Source organism: Mustela nigripes, chromosome 5, assembly GCF_022355385.1.
Source record: "Mustela nigripes isolate SB6536 chromosome 5, MUSNIG.SB6536, whole genome shotgun sequence".
In the NCBI taxonomy this organism is placed as follows: domain Eukaryota; kingdom Metazoa; phylum Chordata; class Mammalia; order Carnivora; family Mustelidae; genus Mustela; species Mustela nigripes.
Window position 1 is genome coordinate 50047290 of NC_081561.1, and position 20451 is coordinate 50067740.

Here is a 20451-nt window from a genome sequence, read left to right on the forward strand (position 1 = left end):
GTACGGTCAAGTGACTTGTCTAAGATACACAGCCCATAAAGAATAGAAACAGGTTTGGAACCCAGGCCTGCTTGGAACCAATATCCATGCTTTCTCTATGAGATAATATTTTCTCTCAAAGAATACCTAGGCAGACAAAGAATATATAATAGAATATATCATTACTATTCCATGATGGTTTCATAGATACTTAATTATAATAATAGTTTTAATAATAATAATAATAGCTAACACTCACTATGAGCCAGGTACCATTCTAGAAGCTTTATGTACATTATCTCATTTAATTGTCACAACCAAATTATTGGATAGATTCTAAAGATTTTATATTTATTTATTTATTTGACAGACAGAGACCACAAGTAGGCAGAGAGCCAAGCAGAGATTGGAGAAAGCAGGCTCCCTGCTGAGCAGAGAGCCTGATGCAGGGCTCCATCCCAGGACTCTGGGATCATGACCAGAGCTGCAGGCAGGGGCTTAGCCCTCTGAGCCACCCAGGCACCCCTATTGGATAGATTCTAATCACATTCAGTTTATATATAGAAACTAAAGTATACAGATGTTAAGTAACTTATCCAAGGCCACTAAGTAGTAGTAAGTCATAACTGGGATTTGGATGCAGACATGCCAGTCAACAGCTATGCACTTATCTATGATAGACCTTTGCCTCTCATTTCAGGACATACAGTCACTTACATTTTCAGTTCTCCTATCCCCAACTGCCCTGGAGTATATACTTGGACAAACCTATACAGATAGATATACTGTTACTGCACACATAATGCCATACAGTCTTAGAATTAGATGTGATATTAAGGCCATCTGGTTCAACCCTCTCATCCAAGACATGAATCTCTCTGATTGATCCTCTGTTCAGCTACCACATGAACTCTTACCTACCTCCCAAGTCAGCATGCTCAGGCTTAATTGTAAGAAGTGGCTTTAAAAAAACAAAAAAAAAATCTCCCTTATACTGAGCCAAGATATGCTTTCTGATAACTTACTCCATTGGTCCTTTCTACCCATCTTGGAATGAGGACACATGTGAAGAGCTCAAGTCAGCACAATTGTTGTACAGCTGTTTCTACCTCACCTCTCCTTACTGATCCTCAGTTGAAGAATTTCACTATCCTCATCACCTTCTTCTGTCAATATTCCTTTACAAATGTTGAAAAGTGGTGTGTTGGGGTGCTTGGCTCAGTTAATTAAGCGTCCAGCTCTTGATTTTGGTTTGGGTCATGATCTCAGGGTCATGAAATCGGGCCATGTCAGGCTCCACACTAAGCATGGAGCCTGCTTGGGACCCTCTCTCCCTCTCCCCTTTTCCTCACTCACGCACTCACTCCCTAAATAAATACATAATAAAATCTTTTTTTAAAAGGTGTGTGTTAGGGCACCTGGGTGGCTCAGTGGGTTAAGCCACTGCCTTCGGCTCAGGTCATGATCTCAGGGTCCTGGGATCGAGTCCCGCATGGGGCTCTCTGCTTGGCAGGGAGCCTGCTTCCTCCTCTCTCTGCCTGCCTCTCTGCCTACTTGTGATCTCTGTCTGTCAAATAAATAAATAAAATCTTTAAAAAAAAAAAAAAAGGTGTGTGTTAAACTAGATGTATTTTTAACACAAAGTAGAATATAATCATCACCTTGAAGATATTGACAATAAAATCAATTAATACAATGAAGATGATACTAACTGGAATGGTCTCCTTGGCTTTTGCGGTCAGTTTAGAATATACAAGAGAGGGAAGTTGGAGTCATTTCCTATTGTTGGATCACACCGAGTATGCTAATTCCCTAATGCTTTCATCTTTTTTTCTTTTACATACACTGAAATTAAATTCCATCATGGAGTTATGCTTTTTTTCTCTAGATGCCAAACTGTACTTCACGCATTATCTCTATCCAGCTTCATCTGATTAGTTTTGGTTTCTTATTACAAACTATGAAGACAATAATTTTTATATTATTTCATGAACCATCTTGTTAGGCAAGTCTTTTTTATCATCATTCAAGTCATAGACCAAGGATGGAGAACTCTTACCTCCTGGGTCCTACCAACCTGGTGGATATCAATCTTCCTGTAACTCTATTTATTTATGAAAGTTCAACTAATTGATTCATTCAACAAAATATTATGGAACACCTACTTTGTGACCTACATTGTTCTAAGCATTAGAAATTCAGCAGTAAACAAAACATCCAAAGCCTTACTCTCTAGAGCTTATACCCTAATAAACAGAGACAAACTAAAAGCAAAGAAATAAGAAATCAAAAGAAAAGTCATGGAGAGATAAATAATTCGCAGAAAATTCAAATAGTGTGTTGGAATAGAAAGTGACCTCAAGGATGTGTTAGAATGGGCGCTCAGAACAAATGTGAGTTCACAGAAATATGCCCTTACACCTCACATACCTTTCCTTATTCATGATATCATGAAAAACATCACAAAAGCTGGAACTTGGAAAGCCATTCAATAAACATTACTTGCTTAAAGAGAATGTCTGTCTTCTAGTTATAACTGATTTTGATAACAATCACAAGAATATAGATAATCATCTTCAGAATTTACCTTCCCTTTTTTTGTGAAAAATAAAACATATGGCTCGCTTCTTTTCCAGCAAATCTCCTCTATTTCCTATCATTTACAATAGAAGTACAAATTTCATCTGTTTGAGGCACAATTTATCTAGACCAGGAGATATGAATTTAGAACATATAGATGTTTCCTTCTAGTTCCTTTATGTGTGTTTAAGACATATGTAGTCTTTCTTTTCAGTGTGAAAATCATTCTTGTTGACCTTAGAGATACTTTTTGGGTTCACTATATTATAGGTTTCTTTTAACAATATTCTAATTTGAAACATATTTCTTCTTTAGCATTCCAAGTTTCTGAGGTGTTAAATTCATTGGTTTCCTTTGCTTGGTTTAAAATTACAAATCACTCTAGTCAATGTAAGTATAATTTAAATAGTAGGTTTTAGTGTTATAGGCTGGAATCACCATCAGCTGATCATAGAAGGTAGAACTGACCAGCCTACCCTGAATCCAGCAAAAAATTCAATGATATTATGTATCTCTCCAATTTGTACTCTATGCTTTTGCTCAACATTCAAAAAATATTTTTTCTTTCTTTTCTTTTTTTAAGAAAGAGAAAGCCCATGTGGAGGTAGGGACAGAAGGAGAGGGAGATGGAAAATTTTAAGCAGGCTTCACGCTCAGTATGAAATTCAATCTCATGAGCCTAAGATCATGACACAAGCCAAAATCAAGAGCCAGATGCTTGGGGTACCTGGGTGGCTCAGTGGGTTAAGCCTTTACCATTGGCTTAGGTCATGATCTCAGGGTCCTGCAGTCAAGCCTTGAATCGGGCTCTCGGCTCAGCGGGGATCCTACTTTCCCCTCTCTCTCTGCCTGCCTCTCTGCCTACTTGCGATCTCTTTCTTTCAGTCAAATATATAAATAAAATCTTAAAAAAAAATAAGTCAGATGCTTCAGTGACTGAGTCACCCTGGCACCCCCAATAAATATTTCCTAAATATCCACTACATGACAGGTGGAGGGTAAAATTTTAGGTTTAGAAAAGGAAATGCTATTTTATTACATTAGTTTATCAGATCTAACCCTATTTATAAATACTATTTATCCTAGATAACTGTAACATAAATCCTGGGTATGAAGGTAGGGAGAGCCACACATCTTTCCCCTTTAGGAAATACTCTCACCACTATCCTATTCAATATTTCTAATGCCTTAAATTTTACCACCGTCTTCAGTAATAAAAGCCCATGAGATCTCAAAGCGAACTATATTAGTTGCCTTGAGAATTAGAAATTTGAACTCATGGTTACACCTTAAGTATTGGTGAAGGGCAGAATCTCAGATGACATGAACAACAAGAAGGAACCCTGGCAAAGAGCCTCCCTACCACTATGGCCAACTTCTCCTTTCTGGTGCACCCTTGAGTAGCAATGAGAGCACTGCTCCAAATGTACACTTTCTGCTCATCAGTGACCATGCCTGTAGTGCCTGAGTCAGAATCTCCCTGAGGCAAAAGCTCAACTCAAGCCCTAATTCAACTCACAGAAGGAAATTGCCCTGATACCTTCCTTACATCTGAATTATTGGCAGAATATCATCTCTATAATGATCCTGAGAACAGAAGCAGTGGGGAAGAGAAGGGGGGAAATTTCCCTGCACAACTCTCTTCATAGGATCCCTCTCCATGGTTGATTGATCTTTTGTATGTTTCTAGTACTCTAAACATTATTGTATTACAATATTTTGACATCCCTATTAGCCTGATAGGTCTTTTGGAGAAGATATTTTCTAATATTTCCAGTATCTTATACTAACTTAGTAAAGAATAGATATTTGGCAAATATTTGTTGATTTAAACCAAAGTATTTTATTGAAAATTACAGTAAGATTTATAGGGCATGGAAAACCAAAATTTTAGTTCCTCACTACTGTTTATGTCTTAGACACACTTGACTGATTGGAGATCCTCTTTCTCTTTCCAAGTATGCCCTAAAGGCATTTCTAATTTTTCTAATATTAGTTTTGGATGTGAAACTTCCAAAGTTCACATCTGTGATGTGAACTTCTACGATTTGAACTCATGACCTTAAATCCCTATTTTTTTTTTAAATCCCTCTTTTGAAGTAAACTGCAAAAGCCCCTCCTTGAATCACAATGAAAATATTCCTCAAGGGGTAAAACAAGGTGGTTTTGTCAAACATTGACCCTTGTGTGTGAATCACTACTAAGCTCATTTCAGAAAAGTTAGCTGGAGAAAAACAAAGGGAATGAGACCCTGAATTGGTTAGTACATAGATGTAAGCAACAGATAGCAGGAGTGGGAGAATCTTAGAAAATCTAGGATTTCCACAACGGCACCAAAAATTCTGTGGAGGATGTAGAGTACAAAACAATGGGACAAAAAGAAAAAAAGAGAACAATAGGATACATATATCTATATGCAATGATTTTATCATCTCACATATGATTGTGAATGTTTGTTAACCCTACCTACAAAATATGTATAGATTTATGACCTTCACCTTCACCACTAGAACCTCACCAGAGCCATCATCATCACTTGCCTGGATTGTTCCAACAAGACTCTTAAGGTTTCCTTAATTCCGCTCTCACCCTCTTAGTCTATTCTTAACATAGCAGCCAGATAGACATGATTGTGCCAATTATCTATTTGAAACTATCTACCAGCTTCTTAAATTAAAAAGCAAAGACTAAGACATGGCCTACAAGACCTCACAGGCCCCAGCTTGCAGTTACAGTCTCTGACAACTTCAAATTCCTCAGACTAACTCCACTCTTGCCACGCTGGCTCGCCTATCTTTGCCAAGCACTATCTGACATCAGGTATTTTTTCCAACTATACTCTCTTAAGGTGCATCAGGTCTGTGAATGTCACCTTCCTAAAGAAACCTATCCTGACCACCCAATATTAATTTGTGACACTATGCCTTACCCCACTATACTTTTCTCCATACGATGTATGACCTTCTAAGGCACAAGAAAATTTACTTGCAGCAATGGGGAGGTGGTGAAGGTAATTGGTGGTTTCTTTTGTTCCACCCAAGAATGTAAACTTTCTATGAGCAAGCATTTTGCAATTTTATTTTGTTACAACCTCCTCACGGCTTTGAAACATGCCTTGCATATAATAAGCACTCAGTGAATGTCTATTGAATGAATGAATGATTTTCTTGAACCACATCGACTATTTTAGCTCATGGAGGTACATTCCATTATTACTCATTTCCCTAATTATAAGCGGTCAGCAGAAATGGAGAAAATCAGAGAGAGACTGTTGGTCCCCAAGTTTTTGGTGTGACATATTTGGAAATGCGTTGATGCCTTCAAGGAATGAGAGTTTATAAATAAAACACCAACTATAAAAGGTCATGAAATATTAAAATGCTCTCAATTGATTCCCAAACTATTCCAGGCCAGGGCAAGCATACCACTGGAGCCCTCAGAGTTAGAAAAAAACTTCAAGCCACCTTCAGTAAGTAGCAAAATGTTTGCAGTTTTGAAGTAATGTCCTCAAATCCCTATATGGAATACCATGATAATTCACTAGAAGAACATTTTAAACTATTTTATAAATGAAGACCAAATATGTTGGAAACTCAAATACAACTCCAGGAATTAGCTTTATGATATCCAGGCTTTCCCAAGGGACAGAAACATCTCAACAATATAAATGTCAATCAAAGAGTAAGCTGAGCAACCTTCAGGCAGATGCTCATCCTAACTAGGGCCATGTTTATAATGTGAAATAATATTTTAAAACCATTATGTGAAATTAAAGTATACCAGTTATACTAATGCAAACAGATTCAGAATCTTAAGATTCTATCTATGAAAAAGAAATATCAAATATGCTTCATATCTAAATTTAGTTCAGTATACTCTAGCTGTTCCATTTTATTTCAATATCAAAGGACAGTAGGGCCCACACTTTGAACTAATACCCCTGAAGCATTCAGGTTTTAATTTGATGGCCATTTGTATTCTAGGACCTCTTTTCTTTTGGGATCTGGCACTGAGTGAAGCTGATCTAAATCTGAAGCTCTTTGACTTCAAAGAGAGCCTTGTGCTTGGATTAGCACCACAGTGGAAGGAGCAAGACAAGAAACAATCCATAGACACATATGAATTCTTTGATATCCCAAAGCTTTTGTCTATTTCCTCTTATCAATCTATGAAATAATCTTAGCAATTCAAACATAACCTAGTCAAACATCAAAGGAAACTGGGATAAGATTTATCTATTTCAGTGTCCATTTTAATACATTTTTATGCTTGTAACAACTTCTACAAATAATAGTTTGCAATGAAAAAAAAAAAAGTAGGCTGATTTTTACCTGGAGAGATAATAGCAAGAAGCAAGGAAGAAATAAATATAACTAAGAACAGCATGTCTCAGAGAGCAACTATTTCTGTAGAAGTTATCATAAATTTTTCCTGTTATAAAAAACATTTTTTATTCAAAAAGCGGGCAAAGGGATATGTTATAATTACTCTTCATGTTTTTATGTCCATCAGATTTATCATGCACTTCTACCAGCTGCATTTTTTTAACTTGGAAATTGAAAAAAATAAAACCAATAATAAAGCAAATGCTGAAAATTCTTCAATATTGGAGCAGTAAGTGAGCTGGGGAGAACAGATCTTCAACAAACTTGATTTTAGGACAAAAAAGACCTTGACTTGATCAAAAGTTCTCTGAGCTCACCCTCTTCGAACTCTCCAAAAATAGGACAAAATGTGAACAAAGCGGAGTGAACCATAAACAGAAACACTTCAAAGAAGCCTCTGGAGTAAAATCACTTTTCATAAAGATAATGAATAATTTAAGCATATGGCATTATGGTTTAAGAAATAATTGTTAATAAATTCAGGAGACAGTAATGTTGACATCACCAGGTTGTTTTTAATATACCACAAATGAATTCCATAATCACACATATGTATTGAAAAGATAATTACCAGGTCATTTTACCTCAGATATGATTTTTAAATTTAGAATTATAGAAAATGCTAGATTTTCTCTGTCCCATTTGCTTTGAAAGTTTAAAATACAAGGACTGAATAATCTCTAAAAATACATTTTTAAATGACCCAAACATTATAGAAATTGATAATTCTGACTATTCCATTATGATGGTTTCCTTCATGAGAATTACTAAATAGGCTAAAATGATAACTAATATGTAGTCATTGCTTTTGCATTTTGGTAAATAATATGGAGAAAATATTACCAAGTTTATATGGTCATAAAAAGTAACTGATGTAGTCTCTTTTAATTAATTTTTAACTACTTTGTATATTTTGTTTAGGATAGTTCTTACCTCACAGAAAGGGTGTGATATCTGTTAAAATAACTATTATTACAGTTATCACTAGTTGATGATACGGCCAATCTTTTTATGTCTCCATATATACTCTACTGGTTTTATCTTCTGTAAATTTGGTCAGGTTATTTACTGTTTTTGAAATGCTAGCTCCTTTCCTCTTCATTAAGCTAAATCCTAAACATTTCCAACAGGCCTGACATTTATTATAACTTCCCTCACTAGCCAACCCCCATAATAATACTTCTATTATATTGAATTCAGTGAATAACTATATATCATCTGTATTTTATTGTTAATATTGCCTTAAACTTGTTCTCTAGTTTTATTGTAGATTTAATAATCCTATATAGCTCCTCCATATTATGTATATATGTATTTCCTCCTGCTGAAAAAAAAATTATTTTTTTATAGACAAAGGACTGCTGCTTACTTTCCTTAAAAAATACATATGCATAAACATACATCCCCCAGAAAAGCTGGTATAGTGGGGGGCATACAGCAGGTGTTTTCTGCATGCTTGTTAATGATGTTGTAATACAGTTTAACTTAACAAGATCCTGTGTGTTGTTTATCTTTTCCATCTTAACTTCGTCATTCAAACAGTAGCAGAGTTGAACACAATCTCCATGGAATTCAGAAGCTCTTAAACTGTGTTATTTCAATGCAATGAACTTAAAATCACAGCCCCCTCCTAATGCAGGCACTTTCATGATTTTATTTTATTTATACAACAATAACCAATCTCTGGTTCTATAGCATCTACATCCTAATTATTTGAGAATAGCTAGGAAGCTGGTATGCTCTAGAGCAGACATGCTCTTCGACCAGGAAAAATGAACTCTATGGATCACACCTTCAAATACTCCCCTTCTCACATTAAGATAAAAACCCAGAGTACAGGGTTTTTATTTTTTAAGTGTTTTCATTTGAATATAGTTGACCCACCGTGCTAACCTTAGTTTCAGGTGTATAACATGGTGCTTCAACACCTCTGTTATGCTATGCCTACTGCAAGTGTAGCTACCATCTGTTACCAAAAAACACTAGTACAATATTATTGACTATATTCCCTAATCTGTATCCTCTATTCTCATGATTTAATCATTCCATAACTGGAAAGCTGTATCTTCCACTCCTTTTCACCCATTTTGCCCATCTTCCTCCCCACTTCCCTCTGGCAACCATCAGTTTGTTCTCTGTGTTTGCAGGTCTGATTCTTCTTTTTGTTTATTTCTCTCTTCATTGCTTTTGCATTTTAGATTCCACATATCAATGAAACCATATGGTATCTCTCTCAATCTGACTTATTGCACTTAGCCTAATACCTTATAGGTCCATCTACACTGTTGCAAATGGCAAGATCTCATGCTTTCTTGTGGCTGCATAATATTCCTCTGTGTGTGTGTGTGTGTGTGTGTGTGTGTGTATTACATCTTTATACCTTCATCTGTCAATGGACACTTAGGTTGCTTCCAGATTTGGGCTACTATAAATAATGTTGCAATAAACTAAAAGTGCCTCTATCTTTCTGAATTAAGATTTTTTTTTCCCTTGGGTAAATATCCAGTAGAGAAATTATTGGATTATATGGTAATTCTATTTTTAATTTTTTGAGGAACCTCCATACTATTTTCCACAGTGCCTGTACCAATTATAATCCCACCAACAGTGCATAGTACCCTATTGTTTCACTTATTTTGGAATCTCAAAACAAAGCAAAAGAAAAGACAAACAAAAAACCATATTCTTAAATACAGAGAAGAAACTGGTGGTTTTCAGAGGAGAAGAATAAACTTCTAGCTATAAAATATGTAAGCCATGAAGACGAAAGTACAGCACAGAAAATATTTAAACAGTACTGTATGGCACTTATCACAGTGAGCACTGAGCAATGCATAAAATTGTTGAATCAATTTGTTGTACAGCTGAAGCCACTACAACATTATTCATTGATTACACTTCAATAAGAATAAAATAAAATTTTAAAAATAAGTAAAAAATAAATAAATGCCATTGTCACATTCTTGCTCAGTGGGTTGCTTCAGAGCATTTAGAAGTCAGTATTTCTCCTCTCTCAATTCTATTTCCTCCACCCAGCCTACCCATCCTTTCTGTTTGTCATAATTCCTAAGTATATAGTGTTCAAAATAAATCAAATATAATATTCACATATAAAAGAAACTTCAATTCCCTTTTGCCCTACATGTATATAGCTAAATACATATTGGTATGAATTTGAGGGGATATGAGGAGCAGTAAAGAAATCAACTTGGTAAAAGGGGAAAAATTAATAATAATAAATGTATGTCAGCAAAGGAAATAGAAAGTTTTCAACTTGTCTTGGCAATAATACGGACCTAGATCAAGGACACTATTTCATTTTACACTGCTCCTACTATTCTATCGTTATAGGATATTTTGTTAGACAATAGGGTCCATGCAATTAAATAATCAGAAGTGTATCATATTCTCAAACCTGAGCTATCTGTTTTAAATCCCATCTTTGTGATCAATGATATAACCTATTTTTTGCCTGAGAAAAAAAATGCCCTTGGATTCATAGATATAAGAAGTTGACATAACAAGAGGATTTGCAAAATCAAAGAGTTTTACCAAAACATGCACATTTTTAGATAGATTATAATTCATTTCCACATTCAAATATACCAAATCCTCGCCCCACTTATATTTTCTGTAACTCCATGTAGGAGCAGAATGAAGACCATAATTATTTTTCCCCTGAGAAAAAGATTCTCCCATATTTTAAAAGTATCATGCACCATGCAACATGCAAAAAAAAAAAAAGAAAAATACCTTGGGTTTCTTATTTTCAAGGCCTGTTGGCATGGACAATGCACAAGGTGAAATCAGTTCCTTGGTTCTTGTTAGAGAAATGGGAGGTGATGGGGTTGAAACAGATGACCTGTGGTTGGACATTGAGCTTTCAGATTTTCCAAGTCTTGAAGGCAAGGTACCACTGCCAAATTTTGGGTCCGGTGTTGAGGGATGGAGCTGGAGTGCCTGGGTGGGCAGAGTAGCACGAGGGAGTGGGAAGGACCCCAATGTGGAAAGTGAGGCAGAGCTAGCACTGGAGACAGGGGGTGAAGGAGGAATTGAAGGATTCTGTCCCTGGTCAGCTAGCTTCGGGGCTGTTCTCTTAGATCTGTTTATCAGGTCTGAAAGAGCTGGGGAAGGATGGAAACATTTCTCTGGAAAGGAGAGTGTGGCCCTTTGGTTAGCGGGAGGAGATAGAGTAGATAATGCAGATGAGGCTGATGTAGGGTGTATGTGAATATTCCTGGGCTTTTCTGGACCCCTGAGGTCAACATCCTGTTTGCCCTTCAAAGAAAGAGAAGGAACACTTGGTGGAACGGGAGGAAGACCCACAGAACTCAATGTACTAGTCTGTAGCAGTGAGAATGTTGGGTTCCCCTTCAAAGAAGTGGGTGATGTTTTCTCTACATTCAAAGAAACAAGGCTACTATCAACATGTGTTGTGGGAGAGAGGGAGCCTGCCTGAGAAAGGGAAGCAGATTTGGCAAAAAAAGGTAAGTGAAAGGATTGCTGGCTGAGTTCGGAAACTTGGTGTTCCCTTTGTTCTGGAGACCCCGTTCTCAGGGAGCAACTAGAGAGAGATTTCTTAGGTGTGGACGGGGTTTCTTTTGCTTTTTGATCGAGGGTGAGTGTGGAAGAAGCCAAGGAGTTGAGAGAGAAGGTGGGACAGGATGCAGGGGAAAAGGGTCTTTGGTGAGAAGGGTTTGACTTGAGCATGGCAGTGAGCAGGGAAAGCCGGGAAGGCACTGGGGATTTCACCCCTGACTTTGAGAGATTTCCACTAGATGACACTTGGCTACAGATAGTGGAAGAAGAGCCATGGAACGAGGAGGTAAACTGTTTGGGACTTGGAGAGAGTGAATGTGTGACAATACGGACTGGTATATATGACCCCGAATTTGACTTCAGAGAAGCCCTGGAGGATGGTGAAGGAGAAGTGGTTCTCGGGCTTTCTCTGGGGCTAAGGACATGTGAGGTGAAAGCTGTTTTCTTCGGAACTTCAGATGCCAGTCCAGGTTTCTTATCTGCAGGTCTTGGACTGGATAAATTAGAACCTGATAACTGAGTGAAATGGGGAAACTGTGACGTCGAGGAGGTGCCCTTCCGTGCAAAAAAGGGTGAAGAGTGAGCAGAAGTTTGAAAATACGTAGTTGTTTCTTCCACCAAGGCCCCACTGACATCCAGCCTCCTAGTGTGGAACTCCTCTAGCACAGAGGCTCCGTCGAGGTTAACTGGGTCAGGTGGCGTTTTCTGATTAGTTGGAGAAACAAAGGAGAAAGCAGGTGGTTTACAGGCAAGCTGCTCAGAGGTAGTGGGAGAAGAAGTTAACTAGAGGAAAGAGAAATAGACAGATTGTAATAGGACATTATTGTGAAATGATCACAATATTCTCGTTACTTGTGTGTTTCTGCAAACAGTCTATTAGTTTACACAAAACAGGCACCTTAAACCTCCATAAAAATTTTAGGAGTTCTGTTGTGCTAATGAGGCATTGCTTTAAATTTGAAATAAAATATAAACAAACTGTGAAAAATTATATATTATGCCTCATTTATTCCCTGGAAGAACATCGATATAGAATTATAGACACATATTTCCATTTGGAAAAGAATTCACTGACAAAATCTTAAACAGTTATCTTAATTTGGAGTTGTGTGACTTGAAAAGATTTAAATCACCACCAATAGGTTTCAAAGTTCACATTGGAAAACAAGATAGATTTACTTCCATTGTAAAAATATAACAGTATAACTAACATAATAATATAATGACTACAACAATATAATGACTACAGTGTAATTACTATAATCCTTAAAAAATCTAACACACTTCAAGTGTTTAAAATTCTAAAAACTTAAAGTACTCCTACATATTGTGCAACTGCAAAAAATGACCAGAATTCGAAAGACACAGCACCCATCAACATGATTGATATCAACAATGATAAATTAAGACAGTGAAAGCAAGTTTGAAATACAGATCAAGTTTTAACTTATGAAAAACTTGTCACTAATTAGTTGCCAGAATGAACATTTAATAAATGATTTGGATTATGTTGAGAAGGGTAGATATGCTTTCAAATCAAAAGAAAAGAATACTTTACAAATGTCACCTGCCTGAAACAATGCAACCCACAAACCCCTCAACAAATTTAAACAAAAAAAAAACAAAAAGAAAGAAAAAATGTCTGGGTATGTGTATTTTGTGCTATTTTAAAAATCATCCAGTACTTTAAGACAAATGCTAAAATTATATATGATTCAAAAGCCAGATCTTTAAACACAGGCCTCCTGCAAAATTATTGATTTGATTCTATCAACTCATAAGAGAATTTAGGGAATATCAGTTAATCAAAATGTTAATATTTATTAGGTGATATTATATTACCTGTTATTATATATATATGTTTGTGTGTTTATTTATTTATTTTATTTATGGCCTTACATAGCAGGAAAATGTATGACCATAACTATTAAATTTGACAAAAGCTTGGTTTACAAATTCAGTAAATGATATTACTTGATTTTGCTTTGTAACATGTTAACAAGGTATCCATCAGACCTATTGCAAAGATTTTCATATCATGTAATTTCGAGTTCTGAAAAATTTAAAACTGATAAATGCAAACAACTCATCCTAAACTTTTAAGTTTCAAGTAAATATATGCAAAATAGCCCTTTCTTTTTATGTATAAATTCATATGTGTACTCCCAACATAGAATTCTTCCTACACAATTAATATTTGAATACATGGCATTACCCAGAATATCAAAATATCAGGGGTAATTGAAAATCAAGCAGAATTCAATCAAATTGAGAAAGAATGCTTAACAACTCCCTTACATAAGCTTTACTTAGAAACAATTCTGCTTAGCCAGTGCTCATATAATTGATTCATGTGATTAGACATAAATGAACAGTCTTCTCTGATTGTTTACAATGACTGGTCTCTTCTTGCAAAAAGAATGAAGCAATTTCAAGGCTGTGTAGAGTGTCTTTGCATATTATGTTATAGCTTTTGGTAAAGAATTTTGTAAACTAATGATAATGGCCCCAAAAATCCATCACCTTTTAAGTCATATTTACAGATAACTTCATTTCTACAATAAATTTATTGATTCATTCAGATTATCCATGAAATTATCATGTTGAAATCATAGGGCTATAATTCTACTACACTGAGTCATATTTTACCTAATTTAAGTAATTCAATTTATTGTGCTTTTGAGTAGTTGACTATTAAAGAACTTCAAGAGAAAGACTCTGAAAAGTCTGATTGTTTATTATGTTTGTATTAGCCTACATATGTTTATTATCTTTTCCCATTCAGTATATTAACAAGTATTTGCAATTTATTTGTTTCTAATTTGCAAATACATCTGGATATTATCCTGATTTATTCTAATAAAAAATGTGGTACTACACTTTTATAAAATTCCCAGATATGAAGAATTTCTTTTTAATGAAAAAGATTCATTTTCCTAAATTCCTCTCAATAGGTTTAAAAAAAGTAGCAGAGAGGAGGTACAGTCATGAATGACTTTGTGCAGAAAGAAAGAATGGATACCTGTCAAATGCTCAGTTATCTCAGAAGAGAGCCTTCTTTCACTTCTACACTATAATTCCCTTACCAGTGATAATAAACTTCTCTATTGACATCTACATATTTGCACCCCTTCAGCCTCTCCCATTAATAACCTCTTGTCTGTTCTCTAGGTTTGTCAATGATACTTTTATTCCTTCTCCTCAAAGCTGTTCTCTGTTTTCTCCATCATTTATTTCTAGCATGATCTTTGTTGATTCCTTTGCTTTAAACACCTCTCTAGAGCTACCCTTGCTTATGCTCTCCAATCACCAGCCTTCTTCTGATTCTTGAGTCCCCTTACTATATACCTCCTCCAAAGTTATTTTCAAAACTCTCTTCTCCCAGAAAAACTACCCTAAGCTCTGGAATACATTCACAGTAATATCAGTAAGAGAGGATGCTTGCAGTGTTCTGCTGTCATCAAGTGGACAATCTTGACCCTAAATCCACTCTTGGATCCTATATAATAGAGGACATCAGTTATTCTAACAACCAATATCTGTTGTGGAACTTCCTTGTAGTTTTAATCAACCTAAAATGAACACTTTCTATACATACCCAGTTTTTCCTAATTAGTATCAGATTCCAAAGCATCTGAATAAAAACCAAAGTGATTGATCTGATTTCTGAATAGTTCCCAAGATATGGATGGCACAAGATATTGATTCATATAGTTGAACCATTCCTCCTGAATCTGTAAAGCCATGCAAGGCAGAAACTCTAGATTCTTTTTTGTCCTCATATGCAATCATTACAACACAATAGCTTGGCCTCCTAAACTTACCTATTCATGGGTTTTCTCACTGAAGAACCCTTGTAATGTCACTGGACAGATATATTCTCAGCCTTTCAAAGATGAACAATATAAATAATATTTCTGGTATTCCTGCCTCTAGCACCCCCTTTAACCTATTATTGGAGTAACTTTTTAAAATCTAATCAAAGTATACCCATGCGTAAGATTATCATCAATCCTTTTTCCATATAATGTGAACTAAAAATCTTTCCTTCATGACAGATCCCCTCTCTTGCTGTCCTGTCCCAACTCCCACATCTCCTGCTATTTTGCACTTTAGGTTTTAGAAGTACTTTGTTCAATCTCAGCCTTTTTGCCAGCATTGTCAACATTCTACCTATGTTATTCTTTTTCCAATCTACTTGCCAAATCTTCATTCTTTAAATCAATCTCACTAACTGTCATTTTGCTCTGAGACCCAGTCTACTTCAAGCCGCTATTAAAAAAAAAAAAAAAAATTAATGACAGAGGACTTCCTGGGAAGGTGGTAGAGTAAGAGAATCCTAGGCCCACCTCATCCCATGGATACATCTAGATAACACTCACACTAGTGTAAGTAACCCAGAAAAAGACCCAAAGACAAGCAGAACAAACTCTTCACAGCTAAATATAGAGAAGATGCCACACCAAAGAGAGTAGGAAGGGTGGAGACACAGTCAGGAGCCAAACTGACCCAGGGGACTCTTCTTAGGAGGGAAGGACATCCCAAATGCTGAGAGGGAAGAGTAGCAGACCCCATATCAGGTACTCCAGGCATAGGGCATTTGCCCTGGGAAGGCAAATCCCCATTACATCTGGCTTTGAAAACAAGAGGAATCTAACTTTGGGAGTTCTTACAATCAGGGCAGCTTGACATCTGGAACTTTAAAAATAAGCAGGCTCAGCTCTGGGAGAGCTGGAGAACAATAGGAAACTGAGTTCCTACTCTTAAAGAGGGAGCACAATAAATAGCCCTACTGAGATACAGCAGAGAACCAGCAGTTTGAAAAATGCCTGGGGAATACAGGATTTGATTACTAATTTCAGAGGGTTTTCTAGAGGGGCAGGGATCTTTATGTGACGTCTCCAAGAACAAGAGTTAGTGGGTACCATTCCCCCTCCCCCAGTCTACGTACATGGACATCTGTGGGAATAAACATAACATCAACACTATCCACCTAGCTCACTAACATTATACCTCGCCCTCAAGCTCTTCTGTAGACTCACCCCATCCAATATGCCCTTGTCAGGAGTTCACCCAAAGTCATGCCACAAGTGTTCCAGTGCCCAAGCAGCCTTTTAAGGGGCCAGTGCCACCTCAAAATGTCTCCTGCCCAAGGGACAGGGAAAGAAAATCACACTCACCAGTTCAACTATGGCTATAGCTGTGGGCTGGGAGCAGATAACTTCTTTGAGTTCAGGCCCCACCCACCAACAAAAGTTTCACAGGGGACAACAGAGGAATAGCATGCTGCAGTTCTGTGTTACCACAGCTCTCACAAATGTGAGACTGACTTAACTGCAGCCCAAGGCAGCCCCAGATTGACCTACTAACAACACAGGGACCAAATGCTGCCCACAACAGGCAAAGAGAGACATTGCAGATGACCTGACTCAACCACAAAAATATAGCACATGCAACAAATATAAGAGATGCCCCTAAAGAGCCAGTTTCTGGTGAACAGGGAACATTGCACTATAGAGCATTATAGGACCTCCTTTTCTTAAGGCTACAACTTTCAAGAGCAGGAGAAATAGCTGACTTTCTTAACACATATAAACAGACACAGAAAGTTGGATAAAATGAGGAGACAGAGGAATATGTTCCAAATGAAAGAACAGGACAAAATCACAGCAAGAGAGCTAAACAAAACAGATAAGAAACTTACCCAATTGAGAACTTAAAATAATGGTTTTAAAAATATTCACCTGGCTTGGGAAAAAAATGGAAGATCTCAGTGAGATCCTCAACAAAGAAACAGAAAATATTAACAATAATCAGAGATAAAGAACTCAATAACTGTGATTGAAAATACTCTAGAGGGAATAAGTGTAGGTAGGAAGAAGCAGAAAAACAGATCAGCAACCTGGAGGAGAGAGTAATGGAAAGCAATCAAGATGGTCATGAGAGAGAAAAAATAATAATAATAAATGAAAATAGATTAAGGGAACTCAGCAATACCATCAAGCATAATGACATTCACATTATAGGGATCCAAGAAGAAGAGAAGGAAAGGGGGAAAGAAAATTAATTTGAAGAAATAATAGCTTAAGACTTCCTGAATCTGGGGAAGAACAAAAGTCCAGATCCAGGAGACACAGAGAGCCCCCTAAAAAATCAACCCAAGGAAATCTACACCAAGATACATAGTAATTAAAATGGAAAGAAAAGTAGTGATAAAGACAGAAAATTGGGGCGCCTGGGTGGCTCAGTGGGTTAAGCCTCCGCCTTGGCTCAGGTCATGATCTCAGGGTCCTGGGATTGAGCCCCACATGGGGCTCTCTGCTCAGCAGGGAGCCTGCTCCCCCCCCCCCCGTCTCTCTCTGCCTGTCTCTCTGCCTACTTGTGATCTCTCTCTCTCTCTGTCAAATGAATAAATAAAATATTTAAAAAAAAAGACAAAACATTTAAAAATTAGCAAGAGGAAAGAAAACTGTTACATATGAAGGAAACCCTATGGGGATATCAGTTGATTTTTCAGCAGAAACTCTGTAGGCCAAAAGAGAGTGGCATGATATATTCCAAGTGCTGAAAGGGGAAAAGCAAACAAACAAACAAATAAATAAAATCTACAACCAAGAATTGTCTATTCAGCAAAGCTATCATTCAGAATAGACAGAGATAGAGTTTCCCAGACATACAAAAGTTAAAGGAATTTATCACGACTAAACCAGACTTAGAAGAAATGACAAAGGGGAATCTGAGTGGAAAGGAAAGATCATCAGCAGGAGTAAGAAAACTTGGAAGTGCAAAATCAGTAAAATGAAGTATATTTATGAAAATCAGTCAAGGAGTCACAGAATAAAAGGATATAAAGTGTGATGCCATATACCTAAAATGGATGTCTTGGGGAGGAGAGGAATAGAAATTTAGTGTTTTTAGAATGGGTTCAAGCTTAAGCCATAGTTAAATTAATATAGACTGCTATATAAATAAGATGTTATATAGAACCCAATTGTAACCACAAATCAAAAACAGGTAATAGAGATGCAAAAAATAAAGAAAACCAGCAAACTATGACACAAGAGAAGAAGGGAAGAAAGGAACAGAGAAGAACTATAAAAACAATCAAAAAACAGTTAACAAATGACAATGAGTACATACCTATCAATAATCATTTTGAATGTAAATGTGCTAAACACTCTAATCAAAAGACACAGGATGATGGAATGGATAAAAAAGTAAGATCCATCAGTATGCTTCCTGCAAGATACTCATTTTATACCTAAAGATATATGGGGACTGAAAGTGAAGGGATGGAAAAGCATATATCATGCAAATGAAAGTGAAGAATGCTGGAGTAGCAATACTTATATCAGACAAAATAGACATTTACAGAAGATACTATAGAGTTATAAAAGGAATAAACAAGAAGATATAACAATTGTAAATATTTATACACTCAACCTAGGAGCACCCAAATACATAAAGCAGCTAATAGCAAATGTAAAGGAAGTAACAATAGCAATACAATAATACTAGCAGACTTTTACATCCACTTACATCAATGGATGGATCATCCAAACAGAAAAACAACAAAGAAATAGTGGCTTCAAATGATACATTGAACCAGATGTATTTAACAGATAAATTCAGAACACTCCATCCTAGAACAGCAGAATATGTATTCTTTACAAGTGCACATGGAACATGCTCCAGAATAAACCACTAATAGGCCACAAAACCAGTCTCCACAAATTCAAAAACATATAAGTCATACCATGCATCTTTTCTGACCACAACACTATGAAATGAGAAATCAACCATAAGAAAAAGTCTGGAAAAACAACAAATACATGAAGGTTAAATAACATGTTACTAAACAATGAATAAGTCAACCAAGAAATTAAGGAGAAAATAAAAAAATATATGTGGAAACAAATGAAAATTTAAAAAACAATGGTTCAAAATCTGAGCTGCAGCAAAAGCTATTCTAAGAGGGAACTTTATAGCAATACAAGCTGACCTCAAGAAGCAAGAAAAATCTCAAAAAACCTAACCTTACACATAAGAACTAGAAAAATAAGAGCAAAAACCCCAAAATAGTTGAAGGATGTCCTTCATAGGATGTCCATCCATAGCACTTTTACTCAACATAATACTGGAAGTCTTAGCAATCAGACAACAAAAAGAAAGACATCCAAACTGGTAAGGAAGAAGTAGGAGATAATAAAGGGGATAATAGAGAGATAATAAAGGAGATAATAAAGATTAGAACAGAAATAAATGAAAGAGAAACTAATAAATGAAATAGAATGAGATTAGGAGTTCTTTTAAAGGATCAACAAAATTGACAAACCTTTAGGTGGACACAAACATAAAAAAGTGAGTATTGCATGGAGCACTGGGTGTGGTACATAAACAATGACTCTTGGAGCACTGAAAAAAAATAAAATTTTTAAAAAGTGAATGAGAACACAAACAAAATCACAAAGAGAACAAATAGGAAACACAACAGGAAATACAAACAATTTTAAGAGAATATTATGAGAAATTGTTTGCCAACAAATTGGACAACCTATAAGCAATGGATAAAACTCCTAGAAATGGATAAAATTCCATAACTAAATCAGGAAAAAATAGAAAATTTGAACTGACTGATCACTGGCAATGAAATTGAATCAATAACTTAAAAACACCCACAACCAAAAGTCCAGGATCAGATGGCTTCACAGGTGAATTTTACTAAACTTTCAAAATAGAGTTAACACCTATTCTTCTCAGGGCACCTGGCTGGCTCAATCCATTGAGTGTGCAACTCTTGATCTTAGGCTGTCAGTTCAAGCTCCATGTTGGATGTGGAGCCTACTTAAAAAACAAAACAAAACAACAACAACAACAAAAAAACTTTTTTCTCAAACTAGTAAAATATATATATATATATATATATACACATATATATATATATATATATATTTTACTAGTTTGAGAA

At 36.1% G+C, this 20451-nt stretch overlaps 1 protein-coding gene across 1 annotated transcript in view; it reads right to left on the reverse strand.

The window, feature by feature from the left end:
* MLIP (muscular LMNA interacting protein) overlaps window positions 1-20451 on the reverse strand; it is a 171901-nt gene that overhangs the window by 109400 nt on the left and 42050 nt on the right. The window contains exon 4 of the mRNA XM_059399037.1: window positions 10698-12266. Within this exon, the coding sequence (XP_059255020.1) occupies window positions 10698-12266 (1569 nt within the window). The remainder of the gene's footprint in view (window positions 1-10697; window positions 12267-20451) is intronic.